The sequence below is a fragment of the Chiloscyllium plagiosum genome, chromosome 25 (assembly GCF_004010195.1).
Source record: "Chiloscyllium plagiosum isolate BGI_BamShark_2017 chromosome 25, ASM401019v2, whole genome shotgun sequence".
In the NCBI taxonomy this organism is placed as follows: domain Eukaryota; kingdom Metazoa; phylum Chordata; class Chondrichthyes; order Orectolobiformes; family Hemiscylliidae; genus Chiloscyllium; species Chiloscyllium plagiosum.
In genome coordinates this window covers 42,986,536-43,010,643 of record NC_057734.1, presented here as the reverse complement: position 1 = coordinate 43,010,643, position 24,108 = coordinate 42,986,536, and the positions used below count along the sequence as shown (strand labels likewise).

At 42.6% G+C, this 24,108-nt stretch overlaps 1 protein-coding gene across 14 annotated transcripts in view; it reads left to right on the top strand.

Annotated features, from left to right (window-relative positions):
* Nucleotides 1–24,108, top strand: part of LOC122562796 (oxysterol-binding protein 2-like) — a 334,280-nt gene that overhangs the window by 193,443 nt on the left and 116,729 nt on the right. For 13 of the 14 annotated variants that reach the window (XM_043715995.1, XM_043715998.1, XM_043715997.1 and 10 more), the window contains one exon: nt 12,810–13,060. In XM_043715995.1, the coding sequence (XP_043571930.1) occupies nt 12,810–13,060 (251 nt within the window). Of the gene's footprint in view, nt 1–12,055; nt 12,199–12,809; nt 13,061–24,108 lie in introns of those variants that run through there. The other variant, XM_043716007.1, reaches the window with a different exon arrangement.

Genomic DNA, 24,108 nt, shown 5'->3' with positions numbered 1-24,108 from the left:
AAGTCCCAGGTACCAACCCATGCTGCAAGTTCACCCACCTTATTTTGGATGCTCCTGGCATTGAAGTAGACACACTTCAAACCAACTTCTTGCTTGCCGGTGCCATCTTGCGTCCCTGAAACTTGATTTTGGACCTCCCTACTCTCAATCTTTTCTATACTCGAACTACAATTTTGGTTCCCATCTCCCTGCTGGATTAGTTTAAACCTGCCTAAATAGCTTTAGTGAATTTCCCTCCCCCCAGGATATTGGTACCCCTCTGGTTCAGATGAAGACCATCCTGCTTGTAGAGGTCCCACCTACCCCAGAAAGAGCCCCAATTATCCAAGAATCCAAAACCCTCCCTCATGCATCATCCCTGTAGCCACGTGTTCAACTGCTCTCTCTCCCTATTCCTCGCCTCACTAGCACGTGGCACGGGCAACAAACCAGAGACAACAACTTTGTTTGTCCTAGCTCTAAGCTTCCATCCTAGCTCCCTGAATTTCTGCCTTAAATCCCCATCTCTCTTCCTACCTGTGTCGTTAGTGCCTATGTGGACCACAACTTGGGGCTGTTCCCCCTCTCCCTTAAGGATCCCAAAAGTACGATCAGAGACATCACGAACTCTGGCATCTGGGAGGCAACACACCAACCGTGAGTCTCTCTCGTCCCCACAGAACCTCCTATCTGTCCCCCTAACTATGGAGTCCACAGTGACTACTGCTCTGCTTCTTTTCCCCCTTCCCTTCCGAGCAGCAGGGATAGACTCTGTGCCAGAGCCCTGTGCCCCACTACTTTCCCCTGATAAGTCCCTCCCACCCCACAAAAGTATCCAAAACAGTATACTTATTGTTGAGGGGAATGGCCACAGGGGATCCCTGCACTGCCTGCCGGTTCCCTTGCCGTCCCCTGACTGTAACCCATGTGCCTTTTTCTTGTACCTGAGGAGTGACCATCTCCCTGTAACTCCTCTCAAAGACTCCCTCTGCCTCCCGAATGATCCGAAGTTCATCCAGCTCCAGCTCCAGTTCCCTAACGCAGTTTTTGAGGAGCTGGAGTTGGGTGGACTTTCCACAGATGTAGTCAGCAGGGACACTAGTGGTGACCCTTACCTCCCACATTCTGCAGGAGGAACATTCAACTGCCCTCACCTCTATTTCCACTATTCTAAATTCCCAAAGAGACTATTGAAAAATAAGGAATAAAAAATAAACTCGTTACCTTACCAATCTGGCGCACAGAACCTTTTTTCGGTTAGAGAAGGAGGATGGGTGGGAGACGCAACCATACAAATATATGACTTCCCAGAAGTCCTTCGCTCCTCCCTCGCACCTCGCAGCAAATAAACAGAGTTAACACATCGGCTTGTAACATTTTGTCAAATATCTGACATACTAGTTTTTTCAGAGTTTTGTCTTTTGCTTTTGCAGTATTTTTGCAGTAACCTGCAGTATTTTGCTTTTGTACAGATTCTTGAACCTTGGCCCCAGCTGTGTGGCAGCTGAATGTACGTTTGCCCCTTAAACGTCAGGCTTATTTTATCCTAAGCTCAGCTGTTCACAGACATCGATTATGCAGGGTACCATTTGTTATCATGAAATACTAAAATTTTCAAAGGCAGTCATTTAATTTTTTATGACATTTCCTTTTAAAAGACGCTTAGTTTTGATTGCAATGTTGCAAGATCACAGTATGATTTTCATATTGCTTCTGTTGATTAACTTGACAATTGAAACTATGCCTGTGATTCTGAAGTAGCGCACATTTTACTCTGAAAATAAAATGCCCATTCTCCTGTCCTAATTCTGACACAATCATTCAATCATAGAGGCACAGAGATGTACAGCACAGAAACAGACCCTTTGGTCCAACTCGCCAAGCCGACCAGATATCCTAACCTAATCTAGTACCATTTGCCAGCACTTGGCCCATATCCCTCTAAACCCTTCCCATACATATGCCCATCCAGATGCCTTTTAAATGTTGCAATTGTACCAGCCTCCGCCACGTCCCCTGACAGCTCATACATGCACTACCCTCTGCAAGGAAACATTGCCCCTTACGTCCCTTTTATATCTTTCCCCTCTCACCCTAAACCTATGCCCTCTAGTTCTGGACTACCCCACCTCAGGGAAAAAGCTTTGTCTATTTACCTTATCCGTGCCCCTCATGATTTTATAAACCTCTATAAGATCACCCTTCAGCCTCCCATGCTCCAGAGAAAACAGCCCCAGCCTATTCAGCCTCTCCCTAGCTCAAAAGCTCCAAACCTGGCAACGTCCTTGTAAATTTTTTCTGAACCCTTTCAAGTTTCATAACATCCTTCTGATAGAAAGCCAACTTGTATACCCAATGCTCTGACCAGTAAAGGAAAGCATACCAAATGCCTTTTTCACTATCCAACCACCTGTGATCTACCTGCTATGAATCTGCACTCCAAGGTCTCTTCATTCAGCAGCACTCCCTAGGACCTTACAATTAGGTGTCTAAGACCTGCCCTGATTTGCCTTTCCAAATGCAGCACCTTACGTTTCTCTAAATTAAACTGCATCTGCCACTCCTCAGCCTATTGACCCATCTGATCAAGATCCCATTGTAATCTGAGGTAACCATCTTCACTGTCCACTACGCCTCCAATTTTGGTGTCATCTGCAAACTTACTAACTGTACCTCCTATGTTCATGTCCAAGCCATTTACACAAATGACAAAATGCACTGGACCCAGCACTGATCCTTATGGCAGATCACTGGTCACAGGCCTCCACTCTGAAAAACCTTTATCTTGACTGCAGCAAATGTCTGTTTCTGCGGGGGAGGTAATGGCCTAGTGGTATTTTTGCTGGATTATTAACCAGGAGACTTGGGTTCAAATCCTGCCATTTAAATTTGAATTCAATTTTAAAAAATAAAAATTAAGAGCTGAATGATAACCGCAAAACCATTGCTGATTGTTGGGACAAAGCATGTGGCGCTGGAAAAGCACAGCTGGGCAGGCAACATCGAAGGAGCAGGAGAGTCAACGTTTTGGACATCAGCCCTTCATCAGGAATGTGGGTGGGGCCCAAGCGGGCTGAGAGATAAATAGGAGGAGGGGTGGGCGTGTGGGGGGGTGGAGATGAAGGTAAGTAGAAAGGTCATCAGTGGATGCAGGTGGGGGATAATGGTGATTGGTCAGAACGGATAGGTGGGAAGGAAGATGGACAGGTGGGAGAAGTTCAAGAGAGCAGTGCTGAGTTGGAGGGTTGGATCTGGTATGAGGTGGGGGAAGGGGAGATGAGGAAGCTTGTGAAATCAACATTGATGTTGTGTGGTTAGAAGGTCCCAAGGTGGAAGATGAGGCGTTCTTCCTCCAGGCCTTGGGTAACTAGGATTTGACGGTGGAGGAGGCCCAGAACTTGCATGTCTTTGGTGGATTTTGTGGTTGGGGGGGGGTTGGGAAGGGGGTTGAAGTGGTGTAAGTGTTGGGGACAAAACCTCACTTGATTTAATCATGTCCTGTAGGGAAGGAAACTGTTATCCTTACCTGGCGTGGCTGATGTGTGACTCCAAACCCATGCAACGTGTGTGACTTTTAACTGCCCAATGACCAGTGATGGCCACAATCCTGTGAATGAATAACAAAAAACAGAATAGTTGCCTGTTGATTGGCGGGCCATTCCTATGTTGTATGATACCAGATAGGCTGGAGTTGCTTCTTCTGGCTGGATGTTTACAGTCTGTACAAAACGAAAGAGTTGCCGACTCTAATTTGAAGCCTTCTTGGAGACATCACCTCTTGCCTGTAGCTCCACGACCCATCATTTGTATTCTACGTTGCTCACAGCAGTGTCCAATAAATGAATCTTTGTTTTGGGGATGGCAGGGTAATTCTAGTGGACAGGCAATGCCAGAACACATCAGTTGTAGAATATGAGAGAAACAGGAGTTATTCCTAATGTGCAGTATTTGCCTGATCTGCACACATTCATCCTATCTATCTCAGGAACAACCAGTGAATTCATGCAATATGCAAATAAATGTATGTGGAGGTTTCTGTCCCTGTGAACCTTAATCTCTGTGTTAGGTTGACAGATGTTTAAAATCACTGATGCAATGTACATTTCAAAAATGCCATGTAGTGAAGTCATGACAAAGATTAGGATGTGTGTAAGGGAGCGAGCTAGTTGAGTGCATAGCAAATTGTTTAGAAGAAGATGAGTATGGATGAGTATGGCTTATTGTTCAAGAAGCTAGATACCATCCAGGACAAAGCAGTCCAGTTGTTCTATCCACAGCCATAAACATTCACTTTCCCTGTGACTGCTGCAATGTGGCAGCTGTGTGCACTGTATATAAGATGACTTGCAGCAAGGCATCTAGGTTTCTTCGACAGCGCCTTGCAAACCTTAGACTGCAGTCTAGAAGGATGAGGACAGCAGATACATGGAAGCACCACCTCCTGCAAGTTCCCCTCCATGTTACTAACCATCCTGACTTGGAAATATCTCACTGTTCCTTCAATATCACTGGATCAAGATCCTTGAATTCCCATCCTAACAGCAGAAGGACTGCAGTAGTTAAAGAGAGGAGCTCATTACCACTTTCTCAAGGACAATTAGTGGTGTGCAATAAATGCTGGGCTAAGGTGATGCTTAGATTCTGCAAACTTTGGGGTGGTATGGTGCCTCAGTGGTTAGCAGTGCTGCCTCACAGCACCAGGGTCCCAGGTTCGATTCCAACCTCGGATGACTGCCCATGTGGAGTTTGCACATCCTCCCCCTGTCTGCGTGGGTTTCCTCCCACAATCCAAAGATGTGCAGGCCAGGTGAATTGGCCATGCTAAATTGTCCGTGGTGTTAGATGCATTAGTCAGAGGGAAATGGGTCTGGGTGGGTTACTCTTTGGAGGGTCGGTGTGGGCTTGTTGGGCCGAAGGGCTTGTTTCCACACTGAAGCTAGTCTAAAAAAAATCGTTTTTTTTTTAAAAACACAGTCAGACAAATCTAATACTGAGGAAGAAACCAACGCCAAACAAAAAGACATTTGAAGACTTGTAGATTTGTAAAATGAGGCAAATTAACTTTAGGTAAATCTCAGGCAGTCCAATGTGATGGGAAAACAGAAATGTCGCTTGTGAATTAGGAAGGAAGGAGCTGAAAAGGGTGGAAAGTGAAGGGCTCAAGGAGTAAAGTTGGCCATACCATTAAAAGCAGCAACACAGGACAACACAGCAACTAAAATGCTAACAAAACGTTAAGATTTATTTAGGAGCATAGCATTCATAACTACTGATTCTGATAAACTTGTACAGAACCTAGTTCCAGCCCCAGTACACTGTTCTGGTTTCCATGCTGTTTAAGACATCAGAAGCATTGGACATTGTGCAGTCAAATTTCACAAGGATGATACCAGAACTGGTTACATCTACTATTATAATAATTCTGTAAGTTACAAATGAAAACACATCATCAGTAGATATTGAGATTTCTCCAATGCTATGTGCATAGACTCAACGTTTAAAAAATTAGGTGCAGTGATATATTAACTGTTTGTTCATGGGAGTATTACTTCGAGATGAGTGAAAATGTGCTGAAAGCCCATCACTCTTAATATCCATAAAGTTGTTAGCAGCTATTGATGGAGTGCAATAATTTTTACACCTTGATCTATTGTATCAGGGAGGTGGTGGTGACACCATGCCAATGTCTCTGGAATAGTAATCCTACAGTTTAGACTCCAAGCTCTTGGTGACGTGAGTTGAAATTTTATTGCGGCTACTGTACATTTGTAATATAAAGCTAGTCTGAGTGACAAGTGACCGTGAAACACTTTCATTGTCCTTTAGGGAAGGTATTCTGTCATCCTTACCTGGTTTGGCCTACATGTGATTCTGGACCTACAGGACTGCTCTCTGAAATGACCTTCGAGGTCATTTAATTGAAGAGACAGTTAGGGATGGGCAACAAATACTAGTCTTGCCAGCAATGTCCACATCAAAAGATAGAATAAAGACAAGGTCCCAAGTTTACCGGCCATGATTACTGCAGTGGTAGGTTCCTATCATGGGGCAATGAGGAACAGACAGATATCTCAGCAATGGGAAGTAGAAGATTGGCTGAGTCCATTCAAACCATCCTGGGCATCCCACTGGTGACAGGATAGTGTAATTTTAGCAGAGTGCCCTGTATTTAACAAGCAAACATCAAAGCAGTAAAATGAGCATGAAAGGGAGGGAGTAAGAAGCTTACAGGCCAGTAGGAGTCCCATGATGCTGGAGTAACTGCTGTTGGCTGACGTGTGGCTTTTATGTTTGTAAGTAATTACTGCTGCTGTCGATGGTTGTATTGTACATTACCTATTCCTGCTCCTATTTCTTACCATCTCCCAACTTGCTGCATCATTCAATGGAATTTTTGTTGATCTGGTTACGATCTTAACTCCATTTTCCTCCCTCACCAGCCCAGCCCGACCCTCATAGCACAGGATTCCCTTATGGATCAAAATCCTGTTGAGGGCAGCCTTCAATGCACAATGAATTCACGATGAATGAAAATCTGATTACCTGAAACTCATGTCATGGCAAAGTTGACAGCTACACCTATGAAAAGGACAAGAAATCAGAGAGAAAGATGTCTGTGATAAGCCAAAATTCTGGATTGCTTGAATAGTCAAACTCATCAATACTTGTTGTATGACAGTGGAGTCAGTGCACTGTTACGGTACTGATGGGAGGAGTGTGCTGCTAACCAAGCCCCATTTCTCTACATAGAGTCATAGAGCTGTACAGCACAGAAACAGACTTTTCAGTCTAAATTATCCATGCCGACCATAAACCCTAACCTAATCTAGTCCCATTTGCCAGCACTTGACCCACACCCTTATAAACCCTTCCTTTTCATATACCCATCCAGATGCCTTTTAAATGTTGCAATTGTACCAGCAATGTCATCACAAAATATATAAATGACCGATTGAATCACCAAGACTGTTGACTGGTCTATTGTAAGTGCTATTTAGGACAAAAGAAACTCATACTAGCTTTCATGCATAAATAAATTTAAGCAAATTATTATTTTAACACAAGGCAAAGTTAGTATGCAAATGTAAACTGTATCTCCTTCAAACCCATATACTCTCATTCTCTCTGCTCAATATACATTTGTGGGCAGGGACCCTGTGATTCCATTTCTCACAATTTTACTGTGTTAATGACCAAACTTCCATTGATCTCTGAGATCAAAAATTAGCTTAAAGAAGAAATTACAACTCATCTCAATCTTAAATAGGAAACCCCTTCGGTTTTACACTTTCCAGATTTGTGCACCTTAATCCCGTCTAGTCTAGTAGCCTTTATCTCAGTTTTCTTCTCGACAATATTGTCTTTTTCTAGTATGAATACTAACTAAAAGTATTCATTTAGCACTTCCCCTATCTCCTCAGGCTGTACGCACAACTTCCCACTACTATGCTTGATTGACCCTAATCTTACTCTAGTCTTTCCTTTATTCCTGATACAGCTATAGAAAGCCTTAGGGTTTTCCTTGATCCTATTCACCAATGATTTCTCATGTCCCCTCTTGGCTCTTCTTAGCTCTCTCTTTATGTCCTTCCTAGCTAACATATAACTCTCAAGTGCCCTAACTGAGCCATCACATCTCATCCTAACATAAGCCTTCTTCTTCCTCTTGACAAGAGATTCAACGCCCTTCGTAAACCATGGCTCCTGCGCTCGACAACTCCCTCCCTGCCTGACCGGTACATACTTATCAAGGACCCGCAGTAGCCTGACCTTGAATAAGCTCCACATTTCAATTGTGCCCATCCCCTGCAGTTTCCTTCCCCATACTATGCATCCTAAATTTTGCCTAATCGCAAAGTAATTGCCTTTCCCCCAGCTATAACTCTTGCTTTGGATAAATATCTATCCCTTTGCATCACTAAAGTAAACATAACTGAATTTTGGTCACTATCATCAAAGTGCTCACCTACCTCCAAATCTAACACCTGGCCGGGTTCATTACCCAGTACCAAATGTAATGTGGCCTTGCCCCTTGTTGGCCTGTCTACATATTGTGTCAGGAAACCCTCCTGTACACATTGGACAAAAACTGACCCATCTAAAGCACTTGAACTATAGTATTTCCAGTCAATATTTGGAAAGTTAAAGTACCCCATAACAACTACCCTGCCACTCTCGCTCCTATTGAGGATAATCTTTGCTCTCCTTTCCTCTATATCTCTGTAACTATTTGGAGGCCTATCAAAAACTCCCAACAAGGTAACGTCCTTTCCTGTTTCTAATTTCAGCCCACACTACCTGAGTAGATGAGTCCTCAAACGTCCTTTCTGCAACTGTAATACTGTCCTTGACTAACAGTGCCACACCCCCACCTCTTTTACTATCTTCCCTGTTCTTACTGAAACATCTAAATCCCAGAGCCTGCAATAACCATTCCTCTCTGTTCTCTACCCATGTCTCTGAAATGGCCACAACATTGAAATCCCAGGTACCAACTCATGCTGCAAGTTCACCCACCTTATTCCGGATGCTCCTGGCATTGAAGTAGACACACTTCAAACCAACTTCTTGCAATCTTGAAATCTTAGTACTGACTTCATTATTCTCATCCTCCCATATACTCGAACTACAATTTCGGTTCCCATCCCCCTGATGAATTAGTTTAAACCCACATGAAGAGCATTAGCAAATATCCCCCCCAGGATATTGGTACCCCTTTGGTTCAGGTGAAGACAATCCTGCTTGTAGAGGTCCCACCTACCCCAGAAAGAGCCCCAATTATCCAGGAATCTAAAACCCTCCCTCATGCACCATCCCTGTAGCCACGTGTTCAACTTCTCTCTCTCCGTATTCCTCACCTCGCTAGCACGTGGCATGGGCAACAAACCAGAGATAACAACTCTGTTTGTTCTAGCTCTGAGCTTCCACCCTAGCTCCCTGAATTTCTGCTTTAAATCCCCATCTCTCTTTCTACCTATGTCGTTGGTGCCTTTGTGGACCACGACTTTGGGCTGCTCCCTCTCCCCCTCAAGGATCCCAAAAACATAATCAGAGACATCACACCGTGGCACCTGGGAAGCAACTGTGAGTCCCACTCGTTCCCACAGAACCTCCTATCTGTGCCCCTAACTATGGAGACCCCAATGACTAATGCTCTGCTCCTCTTCCCCCTTCCCTTCTGAGCAACAGGGACAGATTCTGTGCCAGACACCTGTGCCCCATTGCTTACTCCTGGTAAGTCATCCCCCCCCAGTAGTATCCCAAACAGTATACTTGTTGTTGAGAGGAACAGCCACAGGGGATTCCTGCACTGTCTGCCGGTTCCCTTTCTGTCCCCTGATGGTAACGCATCTACCTTCTTCTTCTTTTACCTGAGGTGTGACTACCTCCCTGTAACTCCTCTCAATAACCCCCTCCACCTCCTAAATCATCCGAAGTTCATCCAGCTCCAGTTCCCTAATGCGGTTTTCAAGGAACTGGATGTACTTCCCACAGATGTAGTCAGCAGGGACTCTAGAGGTGACCCTTACCTCCCACATTCTGCAGGAGGTACATTCAACTGCCCTAACCTCCATTCCCACTATTCTAAATTCCCAACAAGACTACTGAAAAACGTTTTTAAAACCCCGTGACATTATCAATCGGCGCATAGAACTTGGTTAGAGGAGAAGGACAGGTGGGAGACGCAACCTGAATAGTGTTTAGAGTAAAGCAGCCACCAAATATAAAGCCTCATTTCCCAGCATTCCTGTGTCTGCTCCTGCTCAGTGTGCGCTCTGCCTATACACTAGGTAAACCTTTATATCTTTCTAAATTTACCTTTCCTTCAGGCCTCTGGTCCTCGCTGTCGCTTCTCCCACTCCAACCTTCCCTCAGGCCTCTGGTCCTCGCTGTCGTTTCTCCCACTCCAACCTTCCCTCAGGCCTCTGGTCCTCGATGTCGCTTCTCCCACTCCAACCTTCCCTCAGGCCTCTGGTCCTCGCTGTCAGTCCTCCCACTCCATCTGCCACCAAAAAGAAAATGAAGCTCATCACTATGACCGTCGATCAGACAAGTGATGATGAAAAGAGGTAATACTGTAATGAATGTGAGATTTTATTTCCAAACTGTGCACCCGTGTTCCCTCAGAGGCTTTTCTTTTGCCTTTCTCTCCCACCACATGCACTGTGTAGGGTTACTCCTGGCGAACAATGTTTGACCTAGTGCAGAGCTGGCCCTTAAAGAGGGCACAACATTCAACAAGCTCTCTTTATGTGCATTTTAATTACAATGAATTGATGCTAATGCTCATGTTGAGAAATTATCCAAAAACTAAGCTGTTCATTTATTGAATTCGCAATGTTGTAAATACTATAGGGTGCTTTATTACATTAAATGTCCTTTTATAAATTCAAGTTATCATTGCAATGTGTTTGCATACCCCATGCTAGCTTTGTCATTAGACTTGTGCTATCAGTGATTTTCACATTATTTAATCAACTTTTAAACTGCAATATGCTCACAATGTTCTTTAGCTGAGCAGAGTTACACTTCCCCAGTAATCATATCTTGCAGTTGTGTGACTATATACCTAATATAGACTGTGCTGGAAGCTGCAAGTAACTCAAGGTGCCTGGAAACTGTTTAAATATAATCATGAATGAACATCTGGGTTAGAACAGGGAGGAACCCTCCCTTAACTGGCTAAAGACCAGAACTTGACTCCATTGATAGCATATTCACCTCTGAGTCAGAGGCTTGTGTATTAATGTCCCACTGTGGAGACTTGAGTACAATATTCGAGGTTGACATTCCATTGCAGCACTAAGGCTTCAGCTGCCCTGCCATGTAGATCTAACTGGTTACATTGCATTATTTTAAACAGAAATGAGTTAATCCCAGCATCCTGTTCAATATTCATTCCTTAAGCAATGTCCTAAAAATACAACATCACTGGTCATTATCACATTGCTGTTTAAAGGAACTTGCTGTGCACATCTTCGCTGTCATGGTTTTACAAGTTACTGCACTTTACAGTTGGTTCATTGGCTATAAAGTGCTATTAGATGTTAGGCAGTCACAGCAAACTCTTGCATAGGGACAAGTTTTTTTTTAACTGAGGAGAACTCTGTAATATTCCATAAATACAAAATATCACAGCTCATGAAATGATACTGCTCCATTTATTTCAACTAGTAACTTGGCTTTGTTCAAAAGTGAAGGTAAATCCAACTTTGTAAATGTGGATTGTTAGCAGCCCACTCTTACTCTTTTTTTTCTCTCGCTTTCATGGACAAACAAACATCATAAATTAGATTTTTATTCTGATTACAACTACAACAAATGCTGGCGACTTGACCTCCTTTGTTGTGGAACAGCTGTTTCCTGCTGCAGTGAGATATTGCCAAAACAAATCTGCGTGTGTAGTACAGCCAGCTGTCGGCTGAAGTAAACAGCTGGAAATGCCTTCCTATTCTCCCTCATAGGGATTCTGGAAATTCTTTTAGAGTTTTTGTGTCAGCGTTAATGCTGAGAGGTTGCCTTCATTCAATGTAGAAACAGTACTGCGAATGGATCTTATAGTACACTTCTGGCTTTGTGATTGTTTCCCTGTCCCTCACTGTACTGCATTACACACACATTCACAATCATTCCAACAGAGTCAGAATCAGCAGAGGCCTGCTGCTCCAAAATAAGGAAAGGTCAAGTAAATTCTGGTTTTCTTGTTTCAGTATGAGCAGAAACTGAATTACTGAGAACTAGGTCCTTAGATTGTGAAAACATTTAGCCTCTGACAGTAAGCCTCATAAGGGCTGCACTGTCCTGCCAAAGCACATTGGAGGATGCAGAGCGGATTTACCATAATGTAAAGTGAAGGACTTCAGTCTTTTGGGGATTAGATGAGCTGGGATTGTTTGACTTTGAATGGAAAACATTATGGGGAATTTTAATACAGGAATTCAAAATCATGAAGAGTGAAGTAAATAAGACTATAAGGTATAGGAATGAAATTAGGCGAAACTATTTCTGTTGTCAGTAGGATCAGGGGTGGATTCAGATTTGATGGAATAAAGAACCAGGGGAGTTAGGTGAACTTTTTAAATGTGGCATATTTTTATTATATTTCAGGGTGCCAGGTTAAAAGATGCGACAGGAGCCAGTCTTTACTCAATCTTGCATTTATTTACAGATTGAAAGCTTTTAAGTCTACACCTCCAAACTCTACAATACCCAGTTTCAGTGAGTGTCTCTTTGTATGTGGTCAAGTAAGACCCTAATTAATGCTGTCAACTGTATATAATGTAACACAATTAATATATAGTTAACAGTTATGGCCTGGAACGCACTGCCTGGGAGGATATTGGAAGCAAGTTCAGTAGTAATTTGCAGAAGGGACTTAGATAAATACATGAAGGAGAATAAAATTCAGGTGTTTGGGAAAGAACTAGGGTATGAGCTTCATTGGATAGCTCATTCAACAGGTACAATGAGCTAAATATCCTCTTTCTGAGCTGTATGATTCACTTACTTTCCAAATACATTTTATTAAAGGAGCATGAAGATAAAAAAGTAAATGTTATCCTTGTATTGGTTGTGGACCTTTTCACCTGGTAGATACTCTGGGAGACAACACACTGAACAGACTCTGTTTTATTGACCTGTCTTTTTGAGGAAGCTTGTTATGAGTGACTAAAAAGAGGGGAAGCCTGCACAAGCCAGATTTTGATATCAACTGCCCTCAAATGTTCTGTCGCTCCAATCTTATCTGTTCGGTCTCTTGTTCCTGTTTTACATGTGCCTTGAGTGGTAATGGCAGTGCAGTAACCAGTGAAATTGTTTCTCTTCTACAGATGACTCAGGTGACGAGGAACCAACTTCGCAGTCCGATAAGAGTGAGCTGCACACCACCTTGAGGACCCTAGCCAGCAAGCTTGACGACCTGAGCCAGTGCAATGAACTCATCTCGAAGCACGGGGCAGCCCTTCAGAGGTCTCTGAGTGAGCTTGAGAACTTAAAGTTACCAGATGAGAACGGAGAAAAAATTAAAACAGTCAATGAGCGAGCAACCCTCTTCCGCATCACCTCCAATGCTATGATCAATGTAAGTAAAGTTTTTTTTAATGTTTCTAGTGTGAATGCTTTTTGTCTCAGATTTTCTCAGATGTATTTGTACAAAGGCAACATTGTCAAATATAAAACTTTTGTGAACAAATTAAATTGGGCGGCACGGTGGCACAATGGTTAGCACTGCTGCCTCACAACGCCAGAGACCCGGGTTCAATTCCCACCTCAGGCAATTGACTGTTTGGAGTTTGCACGCTCTCCCTGTGTCTGCGTGGGTTTCCTCTGGGTGCTCCAGTTTCCTCCCACAGTCCAGGTAAGGTGAATTGGCCATGCTAAATTGCCCGTAGTGTTAGGTAAGGGGTAAATGTAGGGGTATGGGTGGGTTGCGCTTCAGCGGGTCGGTGTGGACTTGTTGGGCCGAAGGGCCTGTTTCCACACTGTAATGTAATCTAATCTAATATACTCCTTTATCTGAACTGTATATGGGGAAATATTACAATGATAAGACTTCACCATTTTAGCGCGTGAGCACTTACAGAGTTTGTGCATGCAGGGAATTGGTGAGTTTGGCAGAGCTGACAAACTCAGGTGAACAGGACATTAGTAACTCATTCCCAAATTAAGTATTTCTAACTAATACAAGTATTACTCACACACTCTGTTTAGCACAAATGGAGCAGCCTGGACAATGTTTACGCTGGCTAACCCTTTTATTAATGTCTGACAACCAGCTTTTCATAATGATGTAAGTATCCTAGAGCTCATTACTGTAACAACCAAATAATGCTATTTGACCTTCCTGGATTTGCTTGGTGTGATTAATACAGTGAGATGTAATAATAACCTGAAGCAAATGGATATCTAATTGTATTTGTGTTCTTTGTGATGGAAATATTTTGGAGACACTTTTTGCACAATATTGCATGGCTGTTTAATCCTGCCCACCAATCGACATGGGTAAAGTAATGCGGTCTCTGATTGCTCACCACGTCAGTATGAGACATGTTTTGAGATTAGAAGAGCTTTATTTGGAATTTAGAGTTCTAACAAAGAGAATCTTTTGTACTCCTTTTGATTCTTTTTGTTTTCTCAGTCAGGCTGATGGTGTCATGCATCAATAATCTGATGTATTGTGTAAGGGTTCATCAGGAAGTTGGTAGGTTGGAGCCTGCATCACACAGCGAGTGGATGTTTTGGAGCCTGATCAAAACACTGCTATTGTTTCTGAGCCTCAGTCCACCTCTGAGTTCTTTGAAATAAATTAAAATGATGATTTTTTTCCAGATTCTTTCACTCTTACTAATACTTGCCTATAATTGGAGGCATCCAAAATGATTCTTTCAGCTGTGAGATTGTTAATTGAGAGGAATTTTTCACACCGCTTTCACACTTTACCTGTTTCAGATTCTCTCCTTTCGCATTACTTGTTTATGTGGCATTGCCTGTGAATATTTTTTCCCTCATACAGGATGAATTCTATACTGATACAGAAAAAATGAAAGCAAAATACTGTGGATGCTGGAAAATTGAAGGTAAAGCAGAGAATGCTGGAGAAATTCTGGAGATCTGGTACTGTATGCGGAGAAAGAAAAGCAGAGTTAATGTTTCAAATCCAATATGATGTCTTTTTTAGTCTCCAAAGATTAACTCTGTATTTCTGCCCACGCATGCTGCCAAACTGTGGTGAGTTTCTCTGATACTTTCTGTTTTGTCTTCTCTTTCAGTGAGTTGGATTATTCAATATGGAGCCTGTGATGGGTGCTGTAAAGAGCACCTTTCACCTCCTCCACATGCCAGATTAACTCACAACCAGTGAAGTGCTTCCCACATTACTATTTCATGTCAGAAGTAGCCATTTATGCACAGCAGTATCCCACAAACATCCAGGCAAAACTAACTAAGCACTCTGTTTTATTGGTGATTGAGGGACAAATAAAAACCGGGAAAATGGGGATAACTCCCCAACTCCTCTACAGCTGTGTACCATGGGATCTGCATTGTTCTGAGAGATTTGATAGAGTTTTGGTTTAATGTCTCACCAGAAAGATAGCAGCTCTGACACTGCAGCACTCCCTTGTTACTGCACTGACATGTCAATGTTGAGTTTCTGTCTGGAATGGGACTATAACCCTAGTCCTGTCATTCTATAGGCAGTGTCAAACCGTAGGATCTGACTAACGTGAGTTTGATGTTGGGGGACCTTGGCGTCAGCTATAATGACTTTTCTTTACAGCAGTGTGCTTTGCCAAACAGGCACGATAGCTAAGGGACTGTTGTCAGAGCCCCGGATATTACCACGCAGGAAATTGGCAGAGTCTGAGTCGAAGTCCGAGATTTCTGTCTCCTCTAAAACTTTTGCCCAAATTTGTAACTGACATACAGGTACAGATTTCTGCAGTCAGTTTAGGTGGGACAAGGATCGACAATCCACCCAAGTATCCAAGATTAACAGGCCTGGGCATGTTACTCAAATTGTCCTGTCAGATGCTGTCTGGGTGACCCTTGGCGAAACAATATAGACTACAACTTTTCATCATTTACTGTATTGTGGAATTATTGTCCTCCTGCTAATGTTATGGTGGGAATTTGGAAAGATCTCTCCCAATCCACTCACCATGGAAGTCCACAGTGTCAGTGACTGGGTCAGCACCAGTGTGGGTTCTATTTAAGTGACCTTACACATTAGAACATGCAGTTTCAGTGAGACTGTACTTGGACTATTGAGTGCGGTTTTGGTCTCCCTATCTAAGAGAGAATATATTTGCCTCGATAGAGTGCAGCAAAGGTTCACTAAGCTGATAACCGGGGATGGCAAGACTGTCTTGAACAAAGTACAATGCAGCACAGAAACAGGCCCTTCAGCCCTCAAGCCTGTGCCAACACATTTTGCCCTTCCATGCTATAAAACAGTCTTCACTTACAGGATCTGTGTCCCTCTATTTCCTTCCTATTTAAGTATTTGTCCAGGTGCTTCTTGAATGCTGCTATTGAGTCTGTTTCTACCACCTTGTGTGGCAGTGCATTCTACATACCACACTTTGTGTGGAAAAACTTACCTTGCATGTCTCATTCAAAATCACCCTCCCTCCCTGAACCCCTCCAACTTAGGTAAAAAGTCTCATGCTTCCAACTCTATCCATGCCATTTACAATCATATAAACTTCTTTCTGGTCACTCCTCAACCTCATGGGTTCCAGTGAAAACAATCCCAGTCTATCCAACCTTTCTTCATGGTGAAAATACCCCATACCAGGTAGCATCCACAACCTTCTGATAGTTTGGTGACCAGAACTGTATGCAATATTCCAAGTGTGGCCTAGCTAAAGTTCTATAAAGCTGCAGCATAACTTGTCTATCCTCATACTTGTCCATTCCAATGAAGGCAAGCATGCCATAATTCTGGATCAGTGGTGCTGGAAGAGCACAGCAATTCAGGCAGCATCCAACGAGCAGCAAAATCGACATTTCGGGCAAAAGCCCTATTTTACTGCCTTATCTACCTGCATTGCCATGTTAAGTAAGCTGTGAACTTTCACATCCAGATTCCTCTGCCTATCAATGTTCTGAAGAGTTCTGCCATTTACTGTATAATTTCCACCTGTACTTGACCTTCCAAAATGCATCACCTCACTTTTGCCTGGATTAAACTGTATCTGACATTTTTCTGTCCATATCTCCAACTGATCTATATTTTGCTGTATCCTCTAACAAGTCTCTTCACTATTTGCAACTCCACCAATCTTTGTATCTTTCTAATTAAATCAGCCATGTTTTCCTCCAAATCATTTAAGTAGACCCAGAGGTCCCAGCACCGAACCCTATGGAACACCACTCACCACAATCTTCCATTCCAAAAAGCATCCTTCCACTGCTGTCATCTGCCTCTTGTGACTAAGCAAGTTCTGTATCCGTCTTGCCAGCTCACCCCTGATAGCAGGTGACTTCACCTTTTGTACCAGTCTGCCATGAGGGACCTTGTTAAAAGCTTTACTAAAGTCCATGTGGACAACATCAACTGTTTTTCCTCATCAATCATCTTCGTCACCTCCTCAAAACATTTGATCAAGTTAGTAAGGCATGACCTCCCCCACACAAAGCTATGATGACTATCGCTAACAAGTACATTTACTTCGAAATGTGTATAAATCTTGTCCCTGAGAATCTTTTCCAATAATTTCCCAAACACTGATGTGAGGCTCACAGGCCAGTAATTTCCTGGATTCTCCTTGCTACCCTTTTTAAGTAATGGGACAACATTGGCTATTCTCCAGTCCTTTGGGACCTCACCTATGGCCAAAGAGGATACAAAAATGTCTTGTCAATATTCCAGCAATTTGTTCTCTTGCCTCCCTCAATATTCTGGGATAGATCCCATCAGGACCTGGGGACTTATCTACTTAATACTTTCTAAGATGCACAACACCTGTTTCTTTTTAATAGCAATTTGACTTAAAAATTTGACACCTCTCTTCCTTGAGATCATACTCCACCAATTCCTTCTCTTTGTTGAATACTGACACCTCCTTTGTCCTTGAGTGAGCCAATCCTTTCCTGGCTGCCCTGTTGCTTTTTATATATGTATAAAAAGCATTGGGCTTCTCTTTAATCTTGTTTGCTAATTACTTTCTACAGCCCCTTTTAGCCTTTCTAATTCCTTGTTCAAGTTTTTCCCTATTTTCCTTATACACTTAAAGGGTTTCATCACTTTCCATCCTTTTAGACCTTATGGATACTTCCATTTTCTTTTTGAATAAGGTCGTAACATCCCTGGTCATCCAAGGTTCACGTAATTTGCCACACCTAACCTTCATTCTTACAGCAACATGCCACTCCTGAACTCTTATCAACTGCCATTTGAAATGCTCCCACATGTCCTCTGTAGATTTACCCTCAACAGCTGCCTCCAATCAAAATTCTCCAGTTCCTGCTTAATATTGTTGTGGTTCACCTTGCCCCAATTTCACCCAAGGACTGCTGTGATCCTTATCCATGAGTATCTTAAAACCCAAGGGACTATGGTCACTGTTCCCGAAATGCTCCCCCACTGAACTTCATTTACCTGGCCAGGCTCCTTTCCCAAAACCAGGTCCAATATCTCTCCTTCCCTAGTTGGACTGTTTACATACTGTGTCAAAAAAACTTCCTGAATGGTCCTTACAAATTCTGCTCCATCCAAGCCCTGAGCATGTATTGAGTCCCAGTCAGTACAGGGGAACTTAAAATCAACCACCACAACAACCCTTCTGTTTTCACATCTTTCCAAAGTCTTTCTATATATTCTGAATTCTATCTCCCGCTGGTCTGTTGGGAGGTCTTTGGTATGCCCGCAGCATTGAGATTTCACCTTTCCTATTCCTGAGTTCTACCTATATTGTCTCACTGCACAAGTCCTCTGATGTAGCTGTGAGATATTCCTTTACCAGTAATACAACTCCCTCACCCCTTTTACATCCCTTTACATCATACCTGAAACATTTAAATCCTGGGACATTCAGCTGCCAGTACTGTCCCTCTTTCAGCCAAGTGTTATGACACGGCAGTGAACCCTTCTGCTAATTAAACCAAACACCCAGAAAAGCTGACCCTGCCTCATATTTTGTTATGGTATGAGTGACAGAGAACTTCCAAATGCCTCTATTTAAAGGAAAAATATCAATTTATTATTCGATTCTAAAAGTGAACATTAAACAACAACTATTCACAACTCTCCGCACCTCTTTTTCATAACTGCTTCCAACTCTATAACAATATACTGTTTCAATGACCACCCATATTAGAATTACATCAACCTAATTTCAAAACCAAACAGCAGCTGTTGTCTATGGTGTCTGTCTTCCTCTGACTGAAGATCCCCCAGGGTCATCTTTGGTCTTTTGCTACAAAGATATTTCATATGAAAAAGGAATCTTTGACAGAGAGAGTTTTGATTGGCAGTCTCTCTCTTTTTGGAAGTTACTCTCTCTCTGACTTTCAAAATGTCTGCTTCTTCATACCCTAAACATTGGATAATATCATTGGTTTGAGATGGGCAAAAACAATAAATTCAAACCCAATTGGGATTTTGTAACCTGGGGTTTAATTTAAACTGATTGGTGAGATTGGAATTGTGGTCAAAAGAATCAGTTTACAGCCAAATGTTACATGTTTTCACTTTTCCAGTACACGCTGATACTGCTAGTCACTCACATGACAAGCGCCTGCAAGCTCCCAGTGCAAAACTACATTCACTCTTTCTTAAAGGTACAGTACACGCTTTCAACTTCATAACACATGTCTTCGTAATCACTATAATGTCATAGTATCAAGTATTAACCAAAGCCCTAAGTTCATCTATCTTGACCATTATGAATCTCACATGGAAACACATGTATTTCAGAGACCCCTGCCACCTCCCCCCCCACTATTGTTTCAGCAGCATTTCCCTCCCTGGTCTTGTTCTTAATTATGGTTGCCATGTGTACTATCTCTCCCTCAGTTTCTGCATCTATTGCCCCACTCCTCTGATTCCCATCCCCCACTACACGAGTTTAAACACTCCCCAACTACTTTACCAAGTACCCCCCCCCACAAGGGGGGGCGGCATGGTGCACAGTGGTTAGCACTGCTGCCTCACAGCGCCGGAGACCCGGGTTCAATTCCCGCCTCAGGCAACTGACTGTGTGGAGTTTGCACGTTGTCTGCGTGGGTTTCCTCCGGGTGCTCTGGTTTCCTCCCACAGTCCAAAGATGTGCAGGTTAGGTGAATTAGCCATGCTAAATTGCCCATAGTGTTAGGTAAGGGGTAAATATAGGGGTATGGGTGGGTTGCGCTTCGGCGGGTCGGTGTGGACTTGTTGGGCCGAAGGGCCTGTTTCCACACTGTAATGTAATGTAATCTAATGTAATCTAATCTAATTCTGAATCTGGCTGCCGCTGTTATCCCCCGAGAGGACATTCTCCTCAACAATATCCAAATCTGTTTTGTAGGGGGGGGTAGCCACAGGAAATGTATGTTTCACTGCCTGCTTAGCCTGCCTTCCTGCCTGTAAAGTCTGAGTCTGTGATATGACCATCTTTTTATCCATAATACTCTCCGCCTTCCGAATGCTCCAGTGTCCCCAGATGTTGCTCCAACTCTGAAACTCGGGCTTCCAGGAGCTGCAGCTGAAGAAACTTCTTGCGCACATGCAGGTGCCAGGCCCTGGGAATGTGCCCAGCTTCCCACATCAAGCAAGACGAGCAGACTACAATTTGGAGCTCTCCTGCCATGTCTTACCCTTTTTAACTTAATTAATCCTTACAATGTCGAATACTTTTAATAATAAATTGAAACTATTGGTGCTCTCTGCCCCGATAACAATTTCTCAAAACTTACCTGCTGCTTACCAACCGAAGCTATTTAGGCTCATGCCCCTTTACCCACTGGAACTCTCACTGCTGACCTTCCTCTCATGATGTTCTGTCACCTCTCCTCTGAACCTTGCCTCTCGTTTATTTTGTTTACAGGAGGAAAGAGGGTTGGAAACACTTCACTAGTCTAATGTTTGGGGCTGACCATTCCTTTACACCAGATTCTTCACCATCCGTGCTGACTACAAAGCCCACTCTCAGAATGCAATTGGGCGATGTCTTAGCACCCTCTGGTCTTAGGAGGAGAGTTTGGTTTGATTGGCCATGTATTCACTAAACTTCAGAAGAATGAGAAGTGACCTGATTGAAATGTATAAAATTCTAACAGGGCTATAGTGACCAGATGCAGTGGGAATGTAGGAAATTCCTACATTCCTACAAGATGCACAGGGGACTGATAACAAAGCACCACAGTAAGCAATAGAAGCCATTAATTAGGATCAGAGTAAAAGGAAATGCAATAATATTGTAAGTTAGGTTTACAGTGTGTGCATATGAGCATGAAGAGTGTGGTTCAATAATGCTGGTGAGTTCCGTGCATGAGTAGCCACTTGAGAGAATGATGTTTTGGTGAAAACAGAAACTTGGCTCAAAAAAGGCCAGGACTAAGTGCTAAATATTCCTGAATGCATGATTCTTAAGAAAGATAGGGAAGAAAAGAAAGACATATAAACAAAGAACTGCAGATGCTGGAGCCTGTTTCCACACTGTAAGTAATCTACAACAAAAACAGAAATTGCTGGAGAAACTCAGCAGGTCTGGCAGTATCTAGAGGGAGAAAGAAGAGTTAATGTTCTGGTCTGATGACTTGTTCTGATGAAGAGTTACTGCATCCAAAATGTTAGTTCTGTTTGTAGAAACATATTGTGTAAACTCTATCCAAAAAATGGGCAATTTTAGAGAAGTGACAAGGCTTTTCACTGAGGCCATATGTCATTTGGGAAAATAATGACCAACGGCGTTCTTCAGACAATGCAATTAGAAGATCAAATATGCATTCCTGCTGCATCTAAAATATTTATTTCAGTGGTTCCAGCATCATACCCTGAACAAAGCACATATTCATTATAGGTAGTTATGAACAGCCTGTTCCAGCTCCTGTTCCCAGGTCACTGCTTTCTGAGAGGCAGTGGGTGGCTCTGAGTAAGGCTCTTTATTCTGACTTTGATCGAGAAAGGTCATGTTGTTCAGCCATTGAATCCACAGAGAGTGTAGCCCTGGCATGTCAGTACCGCACCCATGGCAGCGACAGCCATGCACTCATAAGATTGCCTTGGTCCTGTTCTGTGAACACATGGGCAGCACCATCTTTGTGACAGGCAGGCACAGCTCTGTAGCGTTGCAGAGATGAAATGCCACAATGTTGTGTTTCTAAGTGTGGTGTCACTGTGACCCCACCTAGCATGGCATTGACGATAAATCTAGCCACTTGATAAAGTTCCACAGAACAGGTTCTCAGCAAAGCTGATGCCTGTGAAATAAAAGGAAAATGCAGCGTGCATGAGAAGTTGGCTGACTGACAGGGAAAAAGATTAATGGTGAGCGATTTTTTTTTTGGTTTGGAAGAAGACACATTCTGGCATTCCTGAGGCATCCGTATTAGGACTACTGTTTCACTTATAGTATGTCATTATTATATAATGTTGCATTATATTGTATTATTCTGTTATTATCTATATTAATATGCTACACTTAGATGAACTGGGTACAATTTCAAAACTTGCAGATGGCAAAAGATTGAAGATATTGTGAGAAGGATAGTGATAGATTTCAAAAAAAAAGATGGAATGGGCAGACATGTAGCAAGCGAGATTTAAAGCAGGGAGTTCAGACGTGATGTATTTGGTTAGGAAGAAAGTGGAGAAGCAATAAAAAGCAAAACATTATATGAATAGGGTGGGGTGGTGCACGGGTATGAGTGGAATGCTTTTTGGAGGTTGAGTGCATTTCAATGGGCTCAATGGCCTCTTTGCGCACTGTGGGGATTCTATGACTGTTTCAAAGATAGAATCAAATTCTGTCATCTCTTGTGGAATCATGGGCAAATTTTCCAGGATATGCTATTTTTTATGCCAGAAGCTGCATGAGGGAATACCCCATTAGGCTTTCATCAAAGTGAAAACTGAGGCAGATGGTAATGTGATGGCAAGGTAGCGTGCTGCTCTTATTGATGACTTGGAGATCTAGAATGACTGCTGGAGGAGTGTCTGAAAAGGGGAGAAGGTTAGGCTAGTTATTTATCGCCTATGATCTTGCTGCCTTCCTATCACGCTTTCTGACCAGGTGATGCGAGGTGAATTGGCTTCCCTTTTTGTAACCCCACTTGGTTGGCCACAACAAAGATTTTTAGCATCCTGTGGTATCACAGTTCAGAAGATTAATTAAAATCAGTTCACTAGTTCAAAATTGAAGAAGTTAATTGCAAGGAGTTTTTTTTAAGTGAAGGGAAGTATTGCTAACTGACACTGAGAAAAATAATAGAATATGACATCAGAAACAAGTATAAAGTGTAAAAGAGAGAGGAGCATTTGGTTCAAAAAGATCAAAAATGCAGTTTAAAAGCTCCTTGAGGTTCTTGAAATATCAGATTTAATGTGAGACCACAGTTGTTTAGTTTACCCTCTACCGTAGCAATGTTTGTGTATATCTTTGAGTTTTCAGTGCATGGATGTTTCTCTGATTTGCTTTGCACCAAGTATTATCTTCTGAGAAGCTCAAGGTAAAAATGGAAAGAGGGAAAAAGATAAAGCCTTCCAGTTCTGCTGTTACAAATTCATCATTCTTCTCTCTGCTCTCCCAAAAGTAGTCCCTAAAATATGATTCTGTTGTGTATTCTTGTGCCTAGCTTCATTGTCCTCCCCCCTGCCAACCCAGCCCCCCACACCCCCAAACTACATAATCTTCAGGCATCTTTCATCCTTAATATGTAAAACTTATCCAAAAAGGTATAAATCCAATAGAAACTACTTATCTGAGTGACCAGTTTCAGTCATTTTGATGAAATTGTAGTTTCAGTTCAAAATGTTTTTTGTTTGTTAATGGTTTTGTGAAGCTTGCCTCAGCCTGGTCAGGTGATCATGCAAGCTATTGTAAGTAAGCATCTTCTTTATTTTTAAACCATTTTTATCTATGAAAGGTCCCACATATTAAAAATCAGATGATCAATGCCAAAGGTTGATCATCCACTTTTACCAGGGAAGCCAATGTTTTCCTTCTTCTTTGAGCTGGACAACCACAAGAAGGCAATAGGGCCTAATATTGATATTGATATCTCTCATAGACCATTTTGTTTGGGAACTGGGAAGGTGGATTGTTTACAACGAGAACCCAAGAGATGTTGATAATTATATTTGGTTTTAGATTTTTACATGGGCTCAGAGAATCAGAGGGTCTGCTCCTGGATTGAAAGGAAGCTTTGATCCTCATTCACTCAAGTTTCCCTTCTTACAACATCCAGGGAGTCCCCCATTATCACTTAACTGGTTTCCAATTAAGCCTTCCTGCCACTGAATTCCTCCTCCTGTTTGTCTGAAAAGTGGTTGGTCTGTCCTAGTAGCATGGAGAGCTGCATTTTCCCATTTCCCTGGATACAGGTTTAGAGTTTGGATAGGGAAAGGTGCCTGATTCACACCGTTGGTGCCTCCCCACTGTCAGACCGCTAACATGATCTGCTGCCCATACAGCAAATTGGATTGCC